The 17,956-nt window shown below is 39.7% G+C and overlaps 1 protein-coding gene across 4 annotated transcripts in view; it reads left to right on the top strand.

The window, feature by feature from the left end:
* THSD7B (thrombospondin type 1 domain containing 7B) overlaps positions 1-17,956 on the top strand; it is a 1,195,438-nt gene that overhangs the window by 1,156,211 nt on the left and 21,271 nt on the right. For all 4 annotated transcript variants that reach the window (XM_082464904.1, XM_082464907.1, XM_082464905.1 and 1 more), the window contains one exon: positions 13,896-14,041. In XM_082464904.1, coding sequence (XP_082321030.1) covers positions 13,896-14,041 — 146 coding nt within the window. The remainder of the gene's footprint in view (positions 1-13,895; positions 14,042-17,956) is intronic.

The raw sequence follows: 17,956 nt of genomic DNA on the forward strand, positions 1-17,956 counted from the left end.
TCAACCAATTCAAAAAATGTTGGCCTCTGTAGCTTTTAGAAGAAGATGTATCCTATAAGTAAAGTTAGTTCCTGTATCAGGTAAACACCCCCCGTCACAGTGGCTTCATATCATAGGTTAGAGACTAATTTTTCACTCACATAAAGGAAGGGGTAGTTTCTGCTTCACGAAGTCAACCAAGGACACAGCTTGATGGAGGCCCTACCGCTTAAACATAATCAAGTTTCTCTGGAGGGTGATATCCAGCTTGTCCTGTGGAGGTTTTTATGGACCAGATTGGAAGTTGTGTATATCTCTACTATCTATATTCTATCGGATAAAATTTGGTTCCACTTCTCCAGCTCAGTGCAAGATAGCCCAGTAGGAAATGTAGTTTCTGGATGGCCGGTCGCTTCTTAGCAACAGTGTTATGGAGGAAACAGTTCCTGTGGAGGAAAGGGAGCATAAATCTTTGCTGAACAGATAGCTATTAATACTATAAGTTCCTGGGTAAATAATGAACAATGGCAAGGAATTCAGGAGGCAGCTGATACTTGGGAGCTAGGCAAATGGCAACAACAGATGGCACTCCAGCCATCAGGCTAAAGTAGGGACCAAGACATGTGTCCACGTAAAGAGAACAAGGAGAGCATAACAGGAAAGCACAGAGCTGTCGTTTAGGATAGGGTTTATCACAAGGTAAATGTCAGAAATTTGGAATAGGGACCTAGGGAAAATCCTGCTATATGGTTAGTCACTAAGTAGGGGAGGAAAAGGGAAGAAGAATTGTATGTTGGAGGAATCATGGAATCTGATGGGGAAAGGGGTTAAAAGACCTGGATCTGATCACCAAACAATGATATTTGGAAGGAGGTTTTTAGAAGCTCTGTGACTGGACCACTGGAACTAGGATATGGGCTCATTTCTAAGCTATTCACAAATGAGCAGGCTGGGGCTATTGATAATTCTCTGCCTTAGTTGGGACTGTCTGAGGAGCAGACGCAGGATGTAGCAGGAAAAGGGGCTCACCTGTGAACTCAGCTGTAAGATCCTGGAGAGGGCAGAGCTGACAGCAGTACTCAGGATATGCCTTAGAGAAACGTAGCTAAGGAAGTTGAAATTTATTTCCAAACAGAGCATCACTCAAAATGAAAATCTGGGAATCACAATGTCCAGAAATAACAGCATGCCATTTCCTGCACAACTGAGAGCCTGCAAAGCACCTCAGGAAACCAAATGGCAAATCTTAGGACCAAGATTTCAGTGACTGATTGACCTATATTAGTTTCTCAAATATTCTGATTGGCAGCATGTACAGTTTCCAGCTGGGCATCAACTTTAAAGTTGGGTAAATCGAGTTTCAAATTGCAGCTCTTTAGGCAAATGACTTACTCTATCTGAGTCTCAGCTTCTTCATCTGTAAAATGGAATTCATGCACATGTTAGAGGCTTTGTTTTGGGTTTGAGAATTAAATGCTATGAAGTATATGTAGGCATCTAGCACAGTACCTGACACAGCATGGGTGTTTATTATGTGTTAATTTCCATCTCCACCTTCCTACACACCAGCAGTAGTGTTATCAGAGACTCCCTAGGATCTTTTAACGATTATCCCATAGACTCAGTTCCTCTCATTGTCCACTCTCACATCTCATCCTTTTACCCCACTCAAAGTCCATCCATTAAAATCACAGTCTAAGTAATATTTTGAAAATGCAAATCCGAACAGTTGTTTTCCTATTGACTTAAGAGTCGACTTTAAGAGTCATTTATCCATTAAACAAATACTAATGTGCCAGTGATAGTACAATGTGTTGGACATGAAGCAGTGAGGGGGGAAAAAAGACAATTTCCCTCTTCTCATGGCGCTTACGATCTAGTTGAGGGACAACACACAGTAAACAAATAGGTAATATTACATGTAGATGAGTTCATTAAGCTAGAGGTGTTATTTGCATTAGTGATGTGAATAACTGGTTGCTTCCCTGTCCAGAGTGAGCTACCCTGGTTATCCCACAGCCAGAAGCACTGCAGTCTTGTCCTCGTGGGCCTCTGCTAGGAGGTGTGACTCTCCTACGGCTATGAGAACAGCCGTAAAGGGTAGCATGGAAGAGTAGAGAAAGGATGAAGTCCTGTATTGTGAGCATGGTCCACGAGGACCTGCAGGATCTCCCCCACGCCTGCCTCTCTATCCCCATCACCCTCCACTATCATGTTGGATCTCTCTGCTGTGATATAGTATATTTCAGTCACGATCTTGAGTGTATGCTTCCTTCCACCTTGGTTCCTTGCCTCCCGTGGAATATCTCACCATCACCCCCACTATCACCTTCTAATACTTTAATTATGTATAAATTGAATCAATTTTTTTTACAATTTTTATTTTGTCATCATGTCAATATAGATATATTACAATGAACATTTACAATGTTTCAAATGGCATTTTTAAAAAATATTTATTTATTTGTTTATTTATTTATTTAGTCTGCACTGGGTCATAGTTGTGGCACACGGGATCTTTGTTGCGGCATGCATGCGGGATCTAGTTCCCCAACCAGGGATTGGGAGTGTGGAGTCTTACCCACTGGACCACCAGGGAAGTCCCTGAATCAATTTTAATATCTGTCTGTCTAAGGAATCAATGACCTTGTTTGGGTTCTTCATGGGTGAATCCCTCTAGTTCCCATGAAGCACAGTACCTGGCACATGGGGGGAATCTCAGCTAACGTTTGTCACTGCCCAGGTGGTTCTGGACTATAGGGGAAAGTTTGAAGGGGAAAAGCTTGCATACTGGATCGTAAGCCCAAAGGCAGCCAACCCCTGCCAGTGGCTATTTTCCTCTCCCTCTAATTAAACTCATAAGTCTTGAGCATCATTACTCAAGAATGTGTTCAATGCAAGGAGACAGAAGATCTGTTTATCATTATTTTTGCCGCAAATATCCTAATTCTGCCACTGTACAAAGTCAGTGAAATGTAACAGATCTCCATGTTATGCTAATACACTACCTTTGAAACTAGGACCCCCAATTGTAAGTTTAGTATTATAAAACATGACTTTAATTTTTCAAGCAGTTCTGTTAGTGCTGTGGACTCATCAGACCTCGTTAGTCTACTTGAAAAACAAAAACAAACAAGGAAAAATACTTTCCAAATCTGAATCCCACTATTAGAGATTTCTAGGCAATTAGAGTTTGAACTTAAATTCACCTTTTCTAATCCTTAGAATAATAAACAAAGACAAACGATCGAAAATTTCCTAAGGAAAGTCATTGTGTGACCTAAGGCACAGAAGGACTAAGGAAGGGGTGTTAACTATGAGGAGAAATCGAATTGTGTAAAGCACTTGGGAGTCATTTGATAGTTTCCATTGGCACATAAATATAGCACTAGATATAAATCACCTCTAGCTAGCTTCTAAGGGTCTGCTAGGATAACTTCTTGAGAATCCTTTCCTGACCTTTAGATGCCTTGATCTCCTGAATTAAGATGTAATAATGCCTTTTAAAAAATATTCCATAATCCTGATATTTGGCAAACCTTCCAGGAATCTAAATGTATATGTATTCCATTTTTCCTTTATTTATTCAAGCAGGATTTATAAAGTTTACATCTATTGTCCTTATCCTGACACCTACTGGTGTACTCTTTCATTGTCAAAAGTGGCAGTGCAGAAAATAAATTATATGGTGATTCTGCTATTTTGACTTCTATTCTTGAAGTCAGGGCTGTAGAGAAGTTTACTCATATATTTCACAAATACTCACTGGAAGTTTCCCCAGAGCCAGGCATTCTCCCAGGAGCTGAGGATACACCATGTATAGAAAGGATAAGATCCCAGGGAAACAAAGTCCCCTGACTTCATAAAACTAATATTCTAGTGGAAAACTAGATGGTGATGACAAGACAGGGAGACGGCAAATAAACAAGTGAATATACACAAAAGTAACAGACACTGATGAGTGCTGTGTTGAAACAAAAAACAAGTTATGTGATGGAGAATAACAAGTGTCTTGCAGGGGAGTGAGGGATGCGGGAAGAGAGGCCACTGAGGAGGTGATGTTTATGTCAGAATTGAATGACAAGGTGCCGTAGTTCTTGTAACTGGTGTTTTCTTTACTAGGCTTCTCAGGGTTCAATCTCACAGGCATTTTATGACTACCTGTTGCATTCAAGGCTCTATATCAGGACCTACAAACAAAAATATAAAAAGGAATATTTTTAAATTATATTTGTGCCCAATCTTAATCTTTAAAAAAATAAATAAAATGAACAGTACAAAGAATAGGACACATAGCCCTTGAATTTTTAGGCAGCTACCGTCAGGACACTGCTGAGACAGCCTTTGTGGTTCTATTCTATTCTATTCTATTCTTTTCTATTCTACCAGCCCTCAAACTATCAATACTTCCATATTCCAGCCTTCCAGCTCCAATCTTCCAGCACCGCTCTTTTCTGATCACCAGCCCCCTGGCAGATAGTACTGTTTCCAAAATGAGACAACTCTGCATTTAAATCATGCCTTAATCCTCATGCAGCACAAGCTAAAAGTAACAAACAAACAGCAAATAATCAAATGCAGCAATATATGGCACAGATGAACTTGTTTCTTAAAAGAGACCAAACTCTGGCGCTGAAAAGTTTGGAAACTACCACTGAAAAACATCTGCGCCTTGTCTCTTCTAAAACGGTGTGCCCGCAGCTGTCTTTTTTTCAATAATCACTTTATTTTATTTTATTTTTTCCAATTCAAAATATATTTATTTAGGGCCTTTCCATAGTCAGTTTATTTTAATATAAGTTTGCCACCTTTTATTATTCTTTATTTTTTTAACATCTTTATTGGAGTATAATTGCTTTACAATGGTGTGTTAGCCTCCGCTTTACAACAAAGTGAATCAGCTATACACACACACATATCCCCACATCTCTTCCCTCTTGCGTCTCCCTCCCACCCTCCCTATCTCACCCCTCTAGGTGGTCACAGGCACCAAGTTGATCTCCCTGTGCTATGCGGCCCGCAGCTGTCTTTCGTACTAGCCGCTTTCTTTTTTCCAAGTGGTGACGGCAATGGGGCAGGGACCACAAGAGGAGACAGAGTTTATTTAGTCACATGAAAGTGCGCAAGCAAGTTGCACGGGAGTCTGACTTCAGCACCTGCGGCTCTCCGCTGACTTCTTTATCAAAAGCCAAATGCACACCGTTGTCTCCGTTTAGGAAGTCACTGGGCTGTCAGGCAAATCCTGGCGAGCTGGGTGTCTTAGATGCTTCCGCCATAGCCACACTTCCCCATCAGACCCACAGAACTACACTGATCTGTGGGGAAGCTTTGAAATGAGCTCTTTTTTATTTCCAAGCATCTGGATTGTCTCTTTAATGTACACCTGATGCTCGGCATATACTTTCTAATTGTGTTAAAGATTTCAAGGTTAGAACAGCCTGAATCCAATTTATTTCACGTTAAAGAGAGACTGATTCTAGACTTCCACTAAGGGATCTTTTTAGATAGATTTCAAAGATCAAAGCATGTAATAGAAGAGCTTAATATTTGGATTAGTCATGATCTTCGTCTGTTGAATTTTCATCAGTTCAGTGGAATGTAGAACTCCCTAACTTTAGCATATCATGAATTATTCAAGCGATAACGTTCCAAGAAGGTTATTAATCCCAGATTATGATTTGTTCCTCTTTCATATTTTTTAATTCAGGGTGTATGAGTTTATAATATTTTTCTATACTATGTAATCCAGCCTGCCTCTTGTGTTTCACAGATGGCATATGATTTTTCTGTCCACTCTAGTCCATAATGAAAAAAATAATTTTGTATTAACTCCAAAGCACCACAAGTTTGTGCTTTCCAGCTTTTTTTTCTTTCTTTCTTTTTTTTTTTTCAATGAAACTCTCTAGGAGTTAAGCCAGCATTTTTATTTTTATTTATTTATTTTTGGCTGTGTTGGGTCTTCGTTTCTGTGCGAGGGCTTTCTCCAGTTGTGACAAGCGGGGCCACTCTTCATCGCAGTGCACGGGCCTTTCACCGTCGCGGCCTCTCTTGTTGCGGGGCACAGGCTCCAGTCGCGCAGGCTCAGTAGTTGTGGCTCACGGGCCTAGTTGCTCCGTGGCATGTGGGATCTTCCCAGACCAGGGCTCGAACCCGTGTCCCCTGCATTGGCAGGCAGATTCTCAACCACTGCACCACCAGGGAAGCCCCTCTTTTTCTTTTTGTTTGAAGATTTTAAAAGGCAAGCCAGTAACCTTCAGTTTGTGTCTGAATAAAACATGATCAGTGTCATATCCTTGATCACACACAGTCCAATAGTTATAACAGCTCAAACTTATTGACTATATCAAGTAATTAGTTCCTATGACAAAGAACGAGCAGCTAAATTATAGAATGGGAAAAAAGAAAGACTAGAGAAGAATATCCAGTTTTAAAGCTGGCTTTTCCAATGGCCAGTTGTAAGACTGAGCCAGCTTTTGCAGAATTCACTTCCACTATTTTTTATCGGTAAAAAGACGAAATATTAGAATAATTTTTAATATCTATTGGTCAAAGGCACAATTATTGGTACCAGGAGTATTTTAGCTCTTTACAAGAGTACTATGAAGTTATAGGCATAACTTTACAGGTATGGTGACAGGCAATTAAGTAACCTCAAGGTCACGCAGCTTGTCTGTTGTAGAGGAAAGATTTGAACCCAAGTTCAGGTGTCTTCTAAGCCCCATTTTCTCCACTGTGCCCCTTTACATCTGACACTGTATATGTAAATGTTCATGTTATGTACTTGGTCCTGGGTTGGGTGCTATGTCACTTTATAAAAATTCTCATAATTTATAGGTGTATTTAAGAATAAGCAGAGGAAATGGATCTCAGATTGGAACACAAAGGGCAGTGAGGGCTTTAAGTCTCTCTGAATTTTAAGCCTCCTAAATGTATACTTGTCTCATAATTAGCAGTGTTGCATATTATTATCTCTTCCATCTAATTGGGATATAGCTGCAGGGAGCCAGTCTTCCAGATAGCGAGACTGATAGAATAGCTCCAGGATTGCTAAAATCACTCTCTGTGACTTTGTCATCTTTCATCCCACGGAGAGAGCCTCATTGGGGGTATTTCTGCTGTATACTTACAGTGGTCTGTCAAGTTTTGATACCTCTTAATGGGTCTGAAATGTGATTGTTGGGAATAGAACTGAAAATAAGCAGCTAGAATGCATACGCACTATCTCAGAGAAATCTGGAGCTCTATCTCCAAGCAAAGGCAACGGTGCCTAATCTTCTGCCTTTAAAAGACCTATCTCACTCCCGTGATACCATGGTCTATCTTGACCTCTAAAACTGTGGTCTTGTTACTTCCTTACTTTGCTAACCCCACCCCCAAATAGATGGTCATGGCTGGGGCTCATCGATTTTACTCTGAAAATCTTAGGGACTCTTTGCCTTGCCTAACCTGAGTGTTTCTCTAGGATGAAAGGTGTCTGGATGCCTGAAGCCATTCTTAGACAAGCCAAGGAGTCCCTCTATAGGGGAAAGCCATGGACCGTAGCTCTGCATGCAGAATCATTACTGCACCTTCCATCTTCAGCAATGCCAAACATATGCTGAAGATCTATCTTTAGGCTGCAGATCAAGATCGTAGTTTTTCTCCACTCTGTTATATCAGAAAATAACCTTGATCCCAAATCCATGTCAATCCAGGCTGTATATTTAAAACAAACTTGGCACTTAAAAAATAAACTTGGATAAAAATTCCAGATGATGTGTGTTTAAAAGAAGTAAAAAACAGATGTCCAGCATAAAGAATTGCATGAAATTAACTGAGCATTTTATAGACAATCTAACTTCCTTCTGCTTTCAGAAATTTACTCTGACAAGTACCCAAAAGCAAATAAAGAGTTATCACAGAGTAAGGTGTTAATACCATAATTGTAAGTAGTTTCTTCTAAAGGAAAATATGAAATGTATGACTACAGGTAACCCATTTATTGCAGAGGGGAGACCTAAGTGTACTTCTCAAACTTGTTCAAGTCGCCTAATGACCTCAGCATAGCATCTGATACCTGACTTGGACCAGGTGAGATCTGTTGGAAAGCAGATGCTTTTGGAGTAAGACCAATTTTTGTTCCCATCCTTCTAGCTGTGTGACTTTGCAAAAAGTATTTAATTTCTCTGGGCTTCGGTTTATCACATAGGAAATGAGACTGGGATTCTTGTTGAAGTGATAGATTTGAGGCGGGTGGGGAGAACAGGTGCTCTCAGGGGAAAGAAAGCAAAGAAAGCAGGATAAGGAAGGGAACAGAACTAAGCGAGAATAGGCTATATCGTCTCTATATCCTAGAACATTGTATTCACTCAGTTAATTTAGACCCTCCCTCCATAATGAGGAATACTTTTATAATGACAAAAGGTATTATACAATAAATTGCCTTAACCACAGAGACATATGTGATTAAAATTGATTAACAGACTGACCTGACCAGCTATTAACGAGGTGGTTGTTAGTATCCCTTTGCTTCTTTTTTCATTTATTTTGTAATCTGCTAGTATTTTCAACTGACTAATGCTAGGTAACAGCCACCAAAAGCTTAAGAATAAATTCAAAGTAGCAAATACTTAAAAGTGGAAACAGTTTATTCAGTAACCTAATTTTTTGGTGCATATCAGGAAGGACCATCATCACCTTGAGGTTAGTGACACTGAACATCGTCCTCTGTGGTGTAGGTTGGCCAGCCCTTACAGATGTCAGCTCAGGAAGACCATTCCCTGCCAGCGGTTGTGCACATGCCTTGAGAATTTAACTCATGTTAAAAAAAAAAATAGTTCCCAGGTGGAAAGCAAACCAGTAATAGTAATATTCAAATAACATTCTATAAGCTCAAAGTGACTTCATATACTACTGTCTTCGTATTTACATGGCTACGGTATGTTGGAGTTTATAGGTATGTTCATATAAATTGCTCAGATATTTTATTTAATGAACTATTTAAGATTAAACAGGTATGTTCTTCATTGCTCTATTCTTCTATTTCCTTTTCCAATTTCCCATTCAAACGTACTTTGCATTGTGTGCCTGGGTCGTATTCAAATTGTCCAGAGCTATCAAAACCATGATTTTCAGTTAATTCAATGAGCATCTGTCAGGGCCACAGAAGAACCATTGTGTAGAGCCTATCACTGTAACAGTGTTGGTGGCTGGCTCCCTGGATCTGAAAGTATGGTCAGAACAGAGAAGCATCGTGTTTGACTGCATCTCTTTTTTATGAATGTATACATTGACAAATATGTAACGAGTTTTGAGGGGTTTTTTTTACTGCTTAAAACTTCCCACATCCCCTTTGTCAGTGGAGCCTCAGAGTGAAGCCTGACTGCTGCTGAGTTCAATGGGAGTGTGATCTGGTCCAATATGCTTTAAACCTGTATGCACATACCAGTATTGGCCTTTCTTTGAGGGGGGGGGGTGTGTGTGTTACAACTAGTGTGCCCTGCTATCTATTTTCTTCCGGAAGTCTTACCATGCAATCCTTTTTCCTTCATTGCCAGAAATTATTGCTAATTTAACAGTAGGCCTAGTATCACTGTTGCTTATAATGAGTTCCCAATATTCCTAAAGGGAGGGGAGGAAAAGTTTCAGAGAGAATTGCTAGCAAACTTAACCTACTGTAATCTGGGTCTTTATTCAAGTGGAAACATTTTGGAGCTAGTGCTTTTCTCTCTTTTATAGCCTGAAGTGCAGATGAATAAGAGAATCAGTTTCTTTAATCTCATCGGTATTACCCATTAAACATATTGTCTATATCAACTATTGAATTCAGGTTTCAAATAGATTCATAAACCCAAACAAGAGTCGTCTGGAGAGTGTCCAAGAAATTTCTCTTATTCTCAGACTGGAAGCATGAGGATGTGGATGGCAGCCGCCTTCACTCTTACTCTGAGGGCAGAAGGAGTGTAGGCTAGGGTGTAAGAGGTTGGGTGGGACCAGGCTACATCATTATGGCCTTCGTAGCTGTGTGCATTTAATGTTAAAAAGCCCAATAGAATCCAAGTAGCATGCTTTATATACCCATTACAGGTTTGTTCCAGAGCCAGGTCTAGGAATTGATATGAAATAGTAGTTGTCAAAATAAATGATTAAAAATATTAAGATTTAGCCAGCACCTACTCTATTTTAGTTATGTTGTAAGCTAGTTCATATATGGTATTTTTAAATTCATATACAACATGAGATTAGTCAAGGAGTCCTCATCATCTCAGTATTCTTCGCCTGAATCAGCATAATTGTGAGCTCTATAGGAAGCAGAACCCCTTATACTATCAAAATATTCGCTGTTGAACTGACCACTTATAAAGCCGTCCCCCAGTCAACGAGTCTCCTGGATTAACGCACATGCCCTGTCATTGCATCAAGGTATTTGTTGGTCCATCTCTAGCTGCAAATGGAATGTGTACCCACAAAAAAGGGGCACAAAATGGAGCAATCTGTACACCAAAGATTAAGGGGAGCTCTTGAGAAAATTGATGAAAAGTGACTCAAATAACAAAGATTCTGTGATCAAACTGCGAAAGCCAGTCACAACAGAATAAAACTTTCATAGGGTCATCATAAAATTATATAAAAAATATCAATGGTTGATTTATTCTTTGTCCTAATAATAACTGCATAGTTGCAATTACCTGCATGGTAGTTGATATTAGATAAAATAAACCCACTCCCCATTTCATTATTTATTAAAAATAATTTAATTCCTATTTGAAATACATTCATTTTTAATGAATTTTTCCCCATTTTTTCCCCAGCATGAATTATCCTCAGATAATAAGGACTCTCCGTATACTTAATTTTATTTTACAGGACAGGAAATTTATGCTCAGAGGAGTTAAAGTACTTTCATACAGTCACATCATTTACTAGCTGTTAATTTGAGAGAACTGTTTCCAACTAGAGAATTTTGATGCCAAGTCCAGGTTTCTTTGCACCATACATCAGCTATTTTAAAATGTTCTTTTTCTCATATTCTATATCAGATCATAATTTTAAATATTTTTCATTTGGCCACATCCTCCCCTGCTTTCTCTCTCTCATGAAAAATCACTATCACAAAACAATTCCTTAAGTCTCCTGCCGTTAGAGGTCCCTTTTATAATAGAATAATTACTGCCGAGAGATAGGTGCAAGGCTGAATATTACATCCAGTGTGATGTTTAGAATTCCAGGGACCACTGGAAATGGTGGGCCTCCTTGTCTATACCATCTGTATTCCATGTAGCTAGATTTTATATTTACAACTTCAGGAATTGTGGGGAAAGTGCCTAATTTAAGGGATACTTTCTCTGATTATTTAATTTATACAACCAAATACCCCTGACTTAGAAAAAGGAACTTATTAAAAGATATCAAGTACCCCAAAGAAACTTGAGGTGCAGTAGGTACCTTTTATACTCTCGTGCCTTCATTAGCAATATTTTTCTTATGAACTTTAATATTAGCCAATTAAACATGATAATATACTTCAAAATGTAGAATTATTATATGCTTCTTGGTAGTAGTTGGCATTGTTTGAAAATCGTATCTTGGTGTTTGGATAGCAAAAGGCAGAGAAATCATATGGCTGTGCTTTCAATGAGCGGTTGTAAGAATTCATTATTTCAAAAAGTAACAGCATCATTTTTTTTTTCCATTGACTTCATTAGGTTCCCCCCACCTTGATGTCCAGCAGAAAATATCTGTCACTTTAATGGAAATAAATAAAATAGTCCTAAAGTAATGGCCATGATGCATGCCATCAATTCAAGAACAAGCTTGAAGTTATTTGGTTTTAATGAAATAGAACCTCTTTAGCTGTGATAAAGGTGATACTACATTGTCATTATTCTTACAAAGATGGATAGAGAACAGAGTGCAATGATAATGACATTAGGGTAACAGATACTTAGTTCAAGAGGATAAACATAAAGATTATCATAAAACTGAAGAGTATTTAAACAAGAATTAATGTGAAATCTTGAGCCAAATGTGTTCATCAAGCAAGGACAATGTTTCATATGAATAAGGTGATGTCCAACCTGTAAGATTTGATTTGAGTGATGCTGGGAAGGAACATCTGTCCAAAGCATTTGTTCTTCTCAGTGCCTACGGAGGCAGAATGGGTAGATTCTGTCATTCGCAAAGCCTATGTTACCTATAATATGGAAAAATAATAGAATTTCCCTCCAGGGTTGTTATGATTATTCAGTGAGTCAGTATATTTAAAGTATTTAGAAAATTGCTTAGCACATGTTATCTGCCAAATAATTACAGTGATATATCATCACACATTTTCAGATACCAGATATCATATAGACAATTTATGAAAATATGAATTAAACAAATATTCAATTAGTGCTTAATATATATGGAGTACCATGTTAGGGACAGAATCCCAGGCCTCAAGGAATTTAGAATCCAATGATTAGAACTTCCTAGTTTTCCTCAAGGGTCTTCTCAGAGAGAATTAGTTTACCACCAAATCTATGATAATATTCTGGTGGCCACTAAGAGGTCTAGTGCACTGAAGGTGTGAGTTACCCTTACTTCTCCCTGAACTTGAGGGCATCTGGGAATTCTTAGCCAAGGTTTTCAAGTGAATCCTATGCAGAAGTGAAGTCATTACTCTCTTTCCATTTCTCTTAAGAGGTAAATGTAGAATCTTTGACATCGACTAAAAGACCCCACTTTTAATAGCTTTAACAGTATTCCCTCAACCTGTTCTCTTCGTAGCTCTTTCTGTCCAGCCACACTGGCCTGTCAGGTCCTCAAACCTGTTCTGCTCCTTCAGATTTCTGCTTAAAGCTCAACTGCTCAACTGCTTCCTTCCCAGACTGGGCGGCATCCCTATAACATGCTCTCATAGAACCTTCTGTTTTTCCTTGAACATTTATCACAAATACAATTACATAATTAACTTTATAACACCAATGGAAGGGCATGGATTCACAGATAATTCACAGACAGCTAACAGTAATGAAACTATATGCACATCAAACCTCATCAGTGAAAAAGGAGTAAGGACAAGAGGGAGTAGGAGGGAGAGCAAGAGAGAGAAACAAAGACATTTAAATTCCATCCACTCTTCCACTTAATGGGCTTATGACCTGATGCCTAGGAGTGGTTATAAGATGACATGGGAGCCCTACTCTTTCTTGAGCTATTCTTATTAACCAATTTCCTTTCATTAGGAAATGGAGTACCAGCATTTGAACATATGCGTTTCAAACAACATGGCTTCTTCACACAAGTCAACAATTTTACCTTGTACTCAGTAAAAAAAGAAATTGGTCCTAAAATCTAGGAAAATCGGCCATGTTGAATTAATGGAGAGACACTATTGGAACCTCAGGGTGGCACCTTCCTAGGGGATTTTCTAGGGTAATTTGGATTATATGCAATTTTTACCTTACTTTCTGATTTAGAACCTAACAAAGAAGATACAACTCTATTTTTGTTTAATATTTGTAATCCTAGCATGGAATATAAGGTCTGTGAAGGTAGAAGGTACATCTGGCGTTTTCAACACTATGTCCCTAGCACAAGGCAGGATGCTTGGATTATTTTAAAGCTTAATAAATAAATATTTGTTAACTGAATTAACATTCAGTCAGTGTTTATGGGGATCAGTCTATTTGGCAACAATACAGAGTTTGGACTTAAGCCGGCTAAAGTAGAAGACAGACAGAATTTCAGATCCTTAAGCGTTATGCAGACCTTAGATAACCTGTGTCTCCATAGAAACCTAAATTAAAATGGCAGAAAAACTGAAACCTGGACATGACAAAGTTCAGTGTGTTTTAATGAAGACTTTTGTATGTAAGGCAACATTCTGTCCTTTAATTCCCTTTCCAAGCCAAACTCTAAGGGAAAAGCTGACATCTTCCTTATCGTTTTAGGTCGAATGATCCGGACTCGATTTATCATTATGCCAACCCAAGGAGACGGACGGCCATGCCCCACAGAGCTTACCCAGCAGAAAACCTGCCCAGTGACCCCCTGCTACAGCTGGGTCCTCAGCAACTGGTCTGCATGTAAATTGGAGGTAGGTCATGGAATGACAGAGAAATGCTTCTCAGTATGTCCAAAGCACTTGTCTAGTCAAACCTATGTGCTGATGGAACAAATTTCACAATACCAGGGGCCTGGCATGGTGTATTATTTTTATGTAATGGAGAACATGGAAAAAAGAACCAAATGACTTAACCTCATACAGAGTGATATTGCTAGGAAAATAAATAGCCGTTCATTAGGCACTATTTACAATAAGCTGGGTCAGGGGACTTCCAATCTCTTTGGCATCCTCAAAAATTCTCTATCTTGGCTTGCTGGAAATATCAAAGCATTATGCAATTAGGCAAAACCCTGATGCTATGGAAATACGCAGCTTGCTGTAGACTGTATTTCTTAAAAAAGCACTTTTAGGCTTAGACAAAATCTTGCATGTGGGCAGAAAACCGAAAGCGTATGAAAGTTATATTTTAACATTATTACACGAACCAAGGTTACTACATTTTCCTCAATGATTGCTTTTTATTGACCTGAAATATAAATGCCTAGTAACATCATAATGTATCACATACCCAGAACTTTTGCTGGGTCAGCAAAGATCCTCTACGGCATTTTCTCTCTGGCTTCTTGTATTAGAAAAAGCACGTTGATTTTCTCTATTTTCTTATTTTACTAGTTTATCCTTCAGTTCATATTCCAAAGCAGATTTTAATTAGGTAACAATAATTTTGATTATGCATTAAGAAATCTGCAGAGTATTCTCATGGAGATGTTTAGTGTTCCTGTCAGGATGACATTGTCATGCAGCATTATTATCTTGCAGAAGTTAAATGCCCATGTATTTTAATAAGTCCCAGAGGAACAAAAATGCGTGGTACATTTGTTCAGTCTCCTTTTTACAGAAAATAAGGTAACCATGCTAATTAATTAAATAGTAACCTAATAGCTTTAAATATGAATACTTTGTCTACTTAGTCTAAAACCCTCTTTCCTAAACCTTCAGCAATTTTTTAAGTGCTGCTTGGAATTACAATTAAGAAAATGGAAGGAAGATTTCTCCTGATAATTGTTGAGAAAGTAGAGAAAATAAATTCAAAGAATTCAGGAACCCATTGCAGGGGAAGGGAGAGAAAACACAGGAAGAAGAGGGGAAGGATGGGGGACAAACTCCACACTCCATGTCTTACCAGCCATACAACTGCTACTCTACCTCACATGTTCTTTTGTACTTTCCTTTTTACCTTCTCAGGTATCAGGAGCCTTTTTTTTTAATAGACATGTCTGCCAGTTTGTCCCATAGGAACATTAAGAGGAAATGTCAAATGTAATGTTTCATTTTGCTGTCACGTATTGAGCTTTAGCCAGAACCACAGGGGCCGGAGTGGTGGGTTGTGAACATTCTCTGTAGCAGTGCTGGTGGGGATAGAGAGGGGGCGTTGCAGTATCTATTGGAGATACCTGGGCACGGAGGCCCTGGAGACCACGAGAGCAGGTGTATCTAGAAACTTGAGAAATGTCTCAGATTTCTAGATGAGGTTATTCCCTCACTGACACTTCCAGTCGGGAGGCAACTGGCGTTGGACTGAATCCAGGCAAAGCTCTCAAAAAACAAGTCTGTAGTAAATACTCCTGTGTGGGCACCTTACCCAAAGGAGGCCAATCAGCATTCTTCCCCAAGAATTTGGAATGGAATTGAAGCTGTTCAAAGATACTATATTCAGGAACTCTTAGCTGCCACATTTTCCCACCTTGTAGGTAAAGTTAGTCAGTTACTTAGAAGCAAGAAGAACAAAGAAGGTGACACAAAAAAGCAGAGGCAAAAGAGAAAGTGAATCTTGATGATATTTGAGTTGAGTTTTTCCTGAGTTTGAACTGTACTCCCGCTCTTCAAAGCCTACTTGTGGATGCTTTGTGAGATAAATAACACAATATCTTTTCAGTGAGTTGCCTTTTCTTAAACATTTATGTAAGCTGAGTTTTGGGAATTACTGATTAGAATACACGTGGGCCTCCACACACAAAGGAAGCGTACTTCTCTCGCAGCTGTCCTGCTTCTCCTTGTTCTGTAATATCCTGACCTGCCAAATGCAGGTTGAAAGCTCACGCATTGGAGGTGGTAGAGATGTTGAAGCGGCTGATTGCCGTCAAATGTACCAAACCCTAATAAGAGGAGCTCGTACAGGGCTCAGTGGATAGGCCAATTCTGCCTCCATCTTATGTGGAAAAGGATTTGCAAATGGAAATGTTTATCCTCAGGCTTCACTTTTTTTCAGGGTTTCCTAACTCTTTCCAGGTTCCCCAGCTGATAACACGCATCCACACGTATGCTGCAAAACCTGTGTAGGAGCTCAGACTCTGGAGTCCAGCAGGCCTCATTTTGGTCAAGATTTTTTCCAGTTCCTCGCTCTGCAGTTTTTGTCAAGTTTTCAAACTCTCCAAACCTCTGTTTTCTTATGTATATCATGGGGGGTAGCAAGAGTAGCTGTTTTGCTAGGGGGTTTTGGTAGGGATAGACAACTTCATATGTAGTGCTTAGCACAGTACCTGACATAAATTCAGAGCTCAATAAATTGAGGTTGTTGTTACAGGTGTGATTACAGCTCTGATTATGATTATTAGCACCATCCGCTGATTCACATCTGCTGGTGCCGATTCAGAGTACACAGAAAGTCCCTTAATGATCTGGACAGCAGAGAGTCAGTGACAGAATCCTTGCTGTTGACCATCTGGCTCTAAGAAACCTGGCCCTGTTTTCAAGCCCTAGTGTGTGAAGTCTCGTGAGTGAGACTGAATGAATGCTTGCTTTATGAATGAAGCTACCATGCTGATGCTGATTTCTCTTCATGCAGTAGCTGTTGTTGTCAAGGTATGAGATTAAGGTTGATCATGGATACGTACTAGGAGCATATTATTGTTTGTCTTGGTTTTTAAAGTGATCCCTGATGTAGACTTGTTTCCTGTCATTGCTGCACACTCCATCTCCTGGAATGTCAAACAAAGCTCTAATCAATTGCATCTCCTGTTACCTGAGGTTCCAGAGGGCAGTAACTTCAAATTTCAGACATGCTGCAGTATCTTCAGACTGCAAGTTCACGAACTCTGACACTCTATAGCGAAACATACACCGTAGGCAATTCTGCCATGGATCCATCATCTGGAATAATAAGTGATAGAGAGAATCCTCCCCCAAACAGAAATTTAACTTCCACTAGGTATTTTCCACTTTAGGGAGTGAACATTTACCAGAACATTTGGTTTGAATGAATATACTGTGAATTGGTGTTGAACTTCTACTTCTCCAAAAAAAAGTACACTTAGGTTCAAAATTAGGGTGCGTTTTTTAAACAATTTCACAGTGACCGTAGAGACGATTAGAGCCGTTATGAGGTATTGATATATCCAGTGTGGGGCTTGCCATTGTTAGATAAACAGATCATAATTCTTGTTAAGACGGCTCTAGAAAAGGAGGTGGTGGTTCCTATTTGTGTGTCTACTCAGTTTCATCAGGCCCTGCGTTGCTACAACTCAGGAGGAGGAGAGGAAAAGTCTCCTCCAAGTCTCCCCTTTTCCTTTCTGCCAGTATGGCTTTGAATCCGAACTTGCTTCTGTAAAGAATTTTTCTCAGCAGCCACTCTGTACCGTCCTGCACATCCGGCAGTCCATCCACAACCTGCCCTTGACGCTCAGCGGCCGCTGCCGCAGTGCCTTGACCTGGCTGGTGCTCAGCGGGCCCATCAACCCCTGGGTCACCTGCTGCATGCCCAGAAGCACTGTCATGGCTGCTTTCGCTGCCCACCCTATCCCTCTTCACTCCTGCTGCTGCCACGGCCACAGAAGCTCCCAGGCCTAGCAATGCAGTTTCTGGGTTCTGTTGGGGTGGGAGGGGGGTGGGAAATAAGGAGGAGCTGAAACTCAGTTTCCCAGTACAGAGCCCAGTTGTCTGACTGTC

This window comes from Balaenoptera physalus (genome assembly GCF_965194825.1).
Source record: "Balaenoptera physalus genome assembly, chromosome: 6".
Classification (NCBI taxonomy): domain Eukaryota; kingdom Metazoa; phylum Chordata; class Mammalia; order Artiodactyla; family Balaenopteridae; genus Balaenoptera; species Balaenoptera physalus.